This window comes from Tachysurus fulvidraco, chromosome 17, assembly GCF_022655615.1.
Source record: "Tachysurus fulvidraco isolate hzauxx_2018 chromosome 17, HZAU_PFXX_2.0, whole genome shotgun sequence".
Classification (NCBI taxonomy): Eukaryota; Metazoa; Chordata; class Actinopteri; order Siluriformes; family Bagridae; genus Tachysurus; species Tachysurus fulvidraco.
The window spans coordinates 4,983,234-4,993,233 of NC_062534.1; the positions used below are offsets into that span (position 1 = coordinate 4,983,234).

Genomic DNA, 10,000 nt, shown 5'->3' on the forward strand with positions numbered 1-10,000 from the left:
TCTCCTCCATCTGGGAAAGCGAATATGCGGTATGTTTGAAAGTTCGTTTACACCTGCAATCTTTACGGTTCTATTATGAGGCTTAAACTAGTAATAAAGACACAAAGATTTGCATTCCAGATAAAAGTTATGTCATAAAAAACCCCTTTAGAGGGAAAAAAAATCACTCACATTTCACACATTTTCACGTGTGATTATATGAGTAATATGTGATTAGATGTTGGGCAAAAAAAAAACATTTTAAGGTGCATTTCCAAATGGTAAAATGAACACAATCATAAAAAAAGATTGTTGTGTAAAAATCACTTGAAATATATATATAAAAAAGAAATACCTGTAATGTATCTATAAATACCAGAAACAAGCAATGGTATTTCGTATGAACTTTAAACCCATTCATATCATGTTATAATGCATTCATAAGGAATTGCTATAATAATTTAATCAAGTAAAACCAATGTAGATCTATGAATTGTGTAAAATGAAACATTGGCAAATGCTATAAATTATTTAAAAAAAAAAAATATATATATATATATATATATATATATATATATATATATATATATATATATATATATATATATATATTATAAAAGCAAAAAAACAAACCCAGAAATAAATAAATAAATAAAAAATAAAGAAAATCCACTGAGAAAACGGGCTGAACGTCTGCATTATAATAATGAATGAATGTATAATATTGAATAAATGCATTACTACTATGTTGATAAACTGTAATAGCTTTTCATAAGTAATTGAGAATATAACAATAAGTAGAAATATTCATTTATGCATCATAACATGGTATGAATATGTTCACAAGTCTTTATATAGCCTACTTTATTCTGTTTAATTCTCACAATGTGGCTGCTGTTACTGTAGCAGTAACGAATTTCTGACTCGTACCACTCTTCGTCAGTGGTCAATGTTAAAAAAAAAGAACACATTTATTGTAATCTGATGTCGAAGGTTCAGACGCTTGCAGTGGAAAAAAGCCCAATATGACAGTAAGTGGTTACAGAGATGCATGACACAGCCCTTTATGAGAAGTATGACAGTGTGTGTGAGCATAAAAGCACCCAGTAATCACGGGTCACCATGTGCTGAGTCAGTTTCTAAGACAGCAGACACTTTCTACCCTTTTATTTCCGTCTCACGTCTTCCTTTCATCGGTCTCAAAAAGACGGAAATGTGATTCACGTTCCTCAAGCTGCTGACTTGCCTCTCGCTCTGAAAAGCTGCTTGTTTCTCTTCTTTTGTCTTCTTTTTTGTTTATCAGGATGAGTTCTCTTTTTCCATGCAAGTGCAAAATGTGAGTCCTTTTGAGTTTCTTTCTGCAAAAACTTCCATTCATTCATTCATTCATTCATTCATTCAGACACACGCACACATAGACAAACGTTGACACACACATAGAGTTATTCACTCAGACACGGAGTCGCTTCTTCAGTCTGGTGAAGTCTTTGGCTGATCTAAACAGCCAACTCTGCAGCTCTCTGAGTACCCAAAATCCCTCCACTTTCCGAGTGAAGTCGTTGAGGGCAGGGCGTGGCGAAGGAGCGGCCATGCTCAAATGCGAGTCGACCTCAGTGACCCCGTCTTTGTATGTGTAAAGTAGGGACAGGGGAGAGAGTGGTGGGTGGGGAGAGGATACGGGGTGTCCTGAGCGCCCGGAATGGAGGGATGTAGAGGAAAAGAGGACAGGAACGTCTGCCTGGAACTCGTCTGCCTCTTCCTCTCGGCTAATACTTGCTTCTCTCTCCATTTCCGTGGGAAGCCGGGCATCACTGCCTGTGCTGTTGATGTTAAAGTCTTTACCGCTGCCATATTTGCTGAAATAGTGCTTGGAACTTGTGTGGTTGCTGTTCATGTTGTTATTGTTGTTGCTGTTTGGATCGTAACTGTGGCTTGTTTGTTTACCTCTGTCCTCATCTTCAATAGTCAGCAGTCTTCTCCTCCTCCTCCACCTCTCCATACCTTCTTCTCTCTCCTCCTCCTCTCTCTCCACCCAGCTCTCCCCCTCTCTCCGCCTCCCTCTCCTCCCTCGCTCAGCCCTCTCCCTTTCTCTATCCCGCTTCCGCTCCGTTTCATGTCCAGCTGTTCCGTCCCTCATTCCTCCCAGGCCACTCTGCGCCCGAGATGCCTGGTTCCTCAGCGGGGCAGGGCCGTTCATATTTGCCCGCTGATACTGAGAAGACAAAAGCGGTGTGTATTTCTGAGAAGGGGGAGCATTGCCGTGCAGGGGTGGGGTGTAGCCCAGGGCGTTCATCAGCCCTGAGATGGAGCCCAGGAGTCCACTCAGGCCGGAGCAGAAGTGAAAGAGTGAGCTTTGGAGGTAAGGACACAGTGTGGACCGTGCCAGTTCACGCACAGCGCTCAGCAGAACACTGTAAGCTCGCTGGTTCTGTGCCAGACGGGCACCATTCTCTAGACCACGCCACAGGTCTTCTCGCGTGGCTGCACTCGGAACCGCCAGGGAGGAGATGTTGGGTCTTGGTGGTGAAAAGCCTGGATCACTGAATGGAGGACCGAGATATGAGAGCTGAGGGACACACAGTGAACACACATCTTAAGCACTTACTAATTATGACATATATATATTATTATTGTATATAACAGAAAACCTAAAAGCCACGTTTGGTTTATTTAAAAATTTCTCAGGATGGTGTTTCCTGAAACATTGCGTATCTGAGTACATAATAACGTCATAAACTTGATGTCTGGAAATCCCAAAGCAAAAAGTTGCCCATTTCACACACGTTTCATGATTCATATGCGATTTTATCTTGTGTGGTTTCTTCACACTTACTTCACATGTTATGGTTAAAATACATTTCACAATGGCTTAAACGTGGTGATTTGCTCCCATGAGCAAAGTGTTCTTACTTTATCTAAACACAGATGATCACATGATATCATGCATGTTTACTGTAAATCACAGTAAAATGAATCCGCAAGTGTTTTTCAAATTGTCACATTTTACACACATAAATATGACGTTAAAAAAGACATACAGTACGATTAAATTAATTCTATGTGATTTTTCCACAAAGGAACTTAGGAACAAGGAAACTTAGGAAATTATTTTCCGTGGTGAAAGAGCAGGCTTAGAATTTGACAACCTTAAGCCTGGAATTAATAGCAGAAGCTTTTGTAAAGGCTGGAAAAACAAAAAACTTAAACCAAAGTAGTTTCTTGTTTTTGTTAGGATTTTTTTTTGTTATAATAAGTTCCATTCATTGTGCTGCTGTACAGTAGTCATGGATAGTTGCTATCTGACACCCACAGCACATAAAACAATCTGTTATGCCAGGACACCATGATATTCACCAGTAAATTGCAAAAAACCAAAAGAAAAAAATTCCCCTCTCATCGCATGTGTCTCACTCCCACACTCCTGTGCACCAGATTTTCACCTGGTTCAATAGAAAACAAAGAGTAGGCAGAACAAAAAGTGTCACTGTGATGCAAAGTTATTTTTTTGGTTGCCAGAAAGTCTTAAAGTTCCACTGGACAAGTGAAATTCACAAATAAAAAAAAGGTTCATTTGAGTTCCCAGCTTCTGTTCAAAAAGAAAAAGAAAAAGAAAAAAAAAGAAGAAGAATTTTTATAAATTATTTATTTTATCTTTTTTTTTTTTTTTTTTAATTGAAAGATGCAATTTTAGGTGAAATCAGTGGCATTGCATTTTGGAATTAGATTTGTAACACCGTAAGATGTTTTAAAAATGACATGTTTATGAATATAAGGCCAAATAATTGATTACATTTGTGAAATAATTCGACTGAAACGAATAATTGGTGTTTTATAGAGCACTTGGTGACATTTTAAATGACAGTCATATCTGTAATGGACTAAAAACACATTACTATATTATATATAAACGACATTACACTCTATTGCTATCTTTATAATATTTTATGAATTGTTAACATGATTCATTTTCCTAGACTTTTTTCAACTGTAAGCTTTACAAACTTTGATAGAACATTTTTTTAAATGGCTATAAATCTCTGTAGTGTAGTTTTGGGTTTGGTCAAATTGTTAAACATGAAACACTGGAAATGCCGATGGTTTAATAAATGTCTTTATTTAAAATGTTTCTCTTTACTTAGAGCTAATAAATAAAGCTTGTATGTTATTAAGTTAAAATAAGATTATACAATCTATGTCTTTGAACTATATCTATATCTAAAGCTGGTATTTTTTTTATTTGCAAATAGTTATAACTATGTGTAAAATGCCTTATAAATGCATTATAACATGACATGAATGTATTCTTAATGAAGGATAGGATAGAAAACCTACTGAGAAATAATACAGTAATAAATATAGATAAAGTAAAAAGTGTCAAAAGCTTAATGATCCAGCAAAAAGATTTAATCATGTGAAAGTCAACATGTTGGTATTTGTTTTTAAAAAATAACAAAGGTTATTTTTTCCTTATTTTATTTATTTATTTATTTATTTATTTATTTATTTATTAAATTAATGTCATATTTTCTTGTGAAAAGTAAATGTTTGAAGTTGATATTTGTTTTTAACTGGACAATTTTTTAACTGGAAAACACCATCCGATCTCTGTAACTCCAGATATTTAGTAGTGAATTAAGTATTGAAAGAAGTGTAATATCCTATAAATACCTAATATATTATCATTAACTAGAATTAACTTCACTGTCTAACCAGTACTCTTCCCTACAGGAATCAATGCTAGTCGAACCGAGCATTAGCAAAGAAAATAGGCTAAGTAAGTTACATATAGCCAGGGAATTTTAGCAAATTACCAAAACATCACACTTCAACGTGCTTTTTTTCAGGATTGATTTTATGCTCTCTAGAAAGGCAAATATCATAGCCATGGCATTAATTACATAGTGTAGCATGAGAAAGTTGCAGTAGTATTGATGTATAGAGTTGAATTAGCTGAATGAGAGAATAAAATTTTTATATCAGGTATTTAAAAGGTATAAATAAAACAGTTTACAGTGAAAGGTAAATTCTAACGAAGTAACATAGCTAACATTCAACATAAATTAAAATGAGACTCGAGTAAAGTATAAAAACCCTGAAAGTAAGAGCTAAGTACAGCAGTTGAGTTCAATTATTCAAGGACATTATACATATGGCTTTCATAGAAACTGTTACTTGAAGTATTTTTTATGCTTCCGAGTGTGAGAGTGTGATTTTAATTTTTTATCCTGCCTAAAAATGTTGGCAGAATGTTGAAATGCACAGCTACAGCTCTTAAATTTTTATATACATTTTAATAAGGCATAAAAGTTTAAATCATTTTGTTCCAAATAAAATGATGGGCATTTGTTAATAGCTAAGTTTATTCTGATATAAAAAAAAAAGAATGGAATTTATTAGTCTCTTTCCCTCTGTTTTTCATAATAGAAACACACACACACACACACACACACACACACAAACACAGACACACACACACACACACACACACACACACACACACACACACACACATATGCTCTTTGGACAGAGATGTGAAAAGGAACAAGAAAAGAGGCAAAGGCAGTAAAAAGTATGTGTGAGAAAGAACGAGGATGCCAGAGAGATGAGCGGAAAAAACGCACACATAAACAAAAGCATTCACGACCACAAGCATACTAAGTCAGACTCACGTAAGTGTCTTTAATTTCCTTCAGCTGGTGGTTCAGGTATTTGGTCAGCTCGTACGTTCTCTCTATCGTGCTCCTCTCATTGGACAACATCAGCGCGTGGTCCTGCACCTGAACACACCCCACTGCGGCGGCCAACAGCAGCACGAGGTGAGCCTGATGGACTGCAGATTTAAACCAGTAAGAACGAAGAAGCAGATTTATCATTCACTTGTGTGTGTGTGTGGGTGTGTGTTTCTCAGGATTTATGTTGTACAAATGTTAAAACACCAATTCTATTGTAAAATACACTGCCATCATTACAGCGTAAACACGTCGCAAAAACAGGATAATTTATCAGAAACAAAAACGTTGGCTCTCTTACGAGGATCAGATGTCACCCGTTTCATCACTCGCTGTCAAAATCCGAAACACTCGAATCAAACATAGAATCAAATCAGACATGCTTACTAAAAGATGGATATGTTGTTTACTGTGCAATTGGCAGTCACTCAGCGAATACTAAATACAACTGTCAGCACCGAATACGCACAAAGCCGAGGGCCTCTTTGTCAAACAGCTTTCAGGGGGAAAAAAAGGGTCAAGAGTTTCTGTCGCTTGTAACATAATTTGCAGAACAGCTGTAAAAACCAAAAAATAAAAAATAATAAAATGAAGGGATGTCTTTGTGTTCGGATGTAAAATAAAAAATATATAAATAAATAAATAAAAATAAATCCCTTTTTGCAATTTCTTTACAACCCTCCGGGTGTTTGCCTAAAGATTTGTCTTGTTTCTTCTGACCTCTTCAGATCTCTCTCGATCTCTCTCTCTCTCTCTCTCTCTCTCTCTCTCTCTCTCTCTTTCTCTCTCTGCCTCTCTTTCCCTTCACACACACACACACACACACACACACACACACACACACACACACACACACACACACACACACACACACGTTAATTACTTATTACTTTAATAGTTTAAACATAATTTGCTGGTTGCACACATATATTTTAATGTATTTTGTACCACAGATAAAATCCTCAACATATACTGAGATATTATAGAGATATTATACTGACATTAATTATTCCTTTACACCATATGCAAAATATGTTTGGATCATTTGCTAGAATTAGTCTTTTTTCCAATTAATTAGACAAAAATGTTAATAGTCATACTTGTCTGATTATACATCATATCTATAATCATGTTATATTGCCATGTTATAATGCAGCCTTAATTCATTACACATAATGACAGTTTATTATTAAGGTACTTACACTTTGGAGCTGTATTTATAATGCACTTATTTATGATGATGTTTATAAAAATATTAAGCTTTTCAAAGCTGCACATACTGTTATTATAAAAAAATACACAATAAACAATAAACAATAGACAAAGTAAGTTCTAACAAGTCTTTTAATATTACAAAACTATTTGAAAGTTGTACCGCATGATGTTTTATACACATTTTACTCAATTAATAAAAATCATCGATTTTGATTCAGAATAAATAAAGGATATTTGTAAATAGCTTATCTATCTATCTATCTATCTATCTATCTATCTATCTATCTATCTATCTATCTATCTATCTATCTATCTATCTATCTATCTATCTATCTATCTATCTATCTATCTATCTATCTATCTATCTATTGTTTCAGATTAAATCTACATCATCCCACCCCTAGAACAACACTTTCCAATGAAATATATTCATTAAAATAATTTTGATACTTCAAACATTGCAAAATTTTTTCATTACCATTTTTACACCCGTTTCTATTCCTCAGTCAGATTTAACTCATCAGATTAAAAACAACCTGCTTTCCAGCTACACTGAACCCTGTTTCCTGAACATATTCACCCCGTTAAATCTATGGAACATTCCAGAAGTCACAGGATCAGACTGAATCACACAGGTGAGTCATTTAAATTTCCTGAAGATAATTGGAAGATTATATTATTTTGTAATTTGTATGACATCACGATTAGAAACTGATGAGGTCATTATTGAAAGTTTGACCTTAAATTAAACTAAAAAAATAGAATTTTAGTTAAACGATTAGAATAGATTAGATGATTGGAAGGGTATTTGATTAGAATATAGTGTATTTAGTGTGTTTGCTAATTTTACGCTTTAAAAAATGCCGTCTTTCTCTGTTACTGTTACTCGTTTAAAAGAAGAGGAAAAAAAATAACGTTCATTTTGTTAGTTTTGGAGATTGCGATTTGTGGGTTCACGGCATTGCATTTATACTTTTAATTCAGCTTTATGAGGAAGTAATGAGACTTACTACTGTGCATAAGTACAGTGCCAGACATGTGGAATTATTTTAAGTCAACAGAAAGCACCGTGACAAGCGGGAATAAAGGCAGGTTATAGTTATGATTTCCCAAGCATTGTTTCACAAATTTCTCCCTTGGTGTAACTCCGTAACTCATTGTACACCCCACCACCCTCCCTGAACACCCCCCATCCTCTTCCTCCTCCATCATCCCCCTCCTTATTTTTAATATGATTCTTGTGTGTGTTTGTCATGTCAACTGGCAAAGACAGTGGAGATGCCTTGAGGACAAAACAAAACAGGAAAAAAAACATTCAATTACAGTTTGAAGTTGTGGTTAAAAACAAATACAGGGGGGTGAGTCATGTTTAAGAAGGAAAAGTGTTTTCAGACTTGAAACGTGTCGAGCAAAATCCGTCTGGAGTGAACGAAATCTTATCAGAATGCTTTTAGGTTTAGGCAGTGTGTATCAAGTGTGTGTGTATATATGTGTGTGTGTGTGTGTGCTTGTGTGTGTGTGTGTGTGTGTGTGTGCTTGTGTGTGGTCTGGTGTGTTTTTGTTTGGAAATTGCCGTTGCATGTTCCAATTTGGGATATGGTATCTTTGACCTAAAGCCAATTCACAGTTTACATGCCTTACATTGGAAAGTTTGCTTATCAGGGTGTTTATGACGAGTTTATGTGTGTATGTGCATGTGTGTGTGTGTGTGTGTGTGTGTGTGTGTGTGTGTGTGTGTGTGTGTGTGTGACCATCATGAGTCCTCTGAACCCTTTTAAGCCTTGAAGCCATGCGGGGAAAATGGCAGCAAATGATCTCTCATACTTCAGAGAGGCTCAGACAGTGCTCTAATATTGTGTGTGCGTGTCTGGGGAAGCCTCAGGGTGTCCTCCAGCACAAACATGGCACACACTCTTTCTTTTGTCAGGCAGCGAGAGGGACACGGTGGAGATGTGTAATTACTTGTTTGAGGCGTTGAGTCTTCAGCAGGTGTGAAATATGTGCTCGCAGCCGCTCCTCCTCCTCCTCCTTCTCCTCCTCCCCTCATTGCTACCTCTCATTCCTCCTCTTTAAATCGTCTGCCATCCTTTTGTCCACTCTCGTAACCCTCGCACCTTTTCCTCTACCCTTCTTTCTCCTCATTCCCTCTTTCTCTAATCTACACCCCCCTACTTTTTTTTCCTCTCTCAGTGCCGGCCTCGCTTGTCAAGTTGTTTTTAATCCTCCTCCTGTGCACACCTCCTTTCTCTCCCTTTCTTTGAAGCAGTTTATCTCTTTTTTGCCCCCAGCCAAAATAACAGCAGCTTATTAACCTCGATTAGGCCTGCCAGTTTTTCTTTTCTCTTCTCTGCCTCGCTTTTCTTCCTCGCTTTTCTTCCCGTCGCAGAAAGCAGAGCCGTGCACAAAAGCTTTTATTAAATATGCTAAGAAAGTTTCACATGTTAAATTGTGCGCTCTAACCACACACTCACGCAAATATAACTTTACAACATAGAGCGACACACCTTTTCCTGACTTCAACTTGTGGCAGTTATCCCCGGGCTTATTGTCTGTAGTGCAATAAGCAACCAGAAGCGTGAAAGTTCAGCACCTGATTTCAATACCAAGTCTTTTAAGATTTTTTATTTTTTTTGCAAATATAACATTCAGTATTCTCTCAGCATTGAAACTATATATTCATTTAGCTCTACCATATGATTTGCTTTATTTTCCTTTCAAAAACTAATTATCAAACTAATCAAATATTATATTATGCTTGCTGTCCACTTTAATAGGAACACCTGCCCTCCTGCTTACTTGTGAGCTTTTTCGATCAGCCGATCATGTGCAGCAGTGTAATGCATACACACACGTGCAGATTCAGATCAAGAGCTTCGCTTAATGTTCACATCAAACATCAGAATCAAGGAAAAATTTGATCCCAGTGACTTTGACCTTGGCAGATGGATTGGTTTGAGTATTTCAGGAATCTCCAGGGATTTACGCACACAACACAGAACGGTACGGAAATAACACACGTAAGGCTCGGTTCTGCAGGGAGAAATGTCTCACTTATGAGAGATCAGAGGAGAACAACC

At 36.5% G+C, this 10,000-nt stretch overlaps 1 protein-coding gene across 1 annotated transcript in view; it reads right to left on the minus strand.

Moving 5' to 3' along the window:
* Nucleotides 1–619: 619 nt before the first annotated feature.
* Nucleotides 620–10,000, minus strand: part of clcf1 (cardiotrophin-like cytokine factor 1) — a 14,984-nt gene continuing 5,603 nt past the window's right edge. Inside the window, exons 2-3 of the mRNA XM_027154544.2 lie at nucleotides 5,649–5,809; nucleotides 620–2,545 (exon numbers count right to left, since the gene is read on the minus strand). Coding sequence (XP_027010345.1) covers nucleotides 1,430–2,545; nucleotides 5,649–5,809 — 1,277 coding nt within the window. The 3' untranslated portion in view covers nucleotides 620–1,429. The remainder of the gene's footprint in view (nucleotides 2,546–5,648; nucleotides 5,810–10,000) is intronic.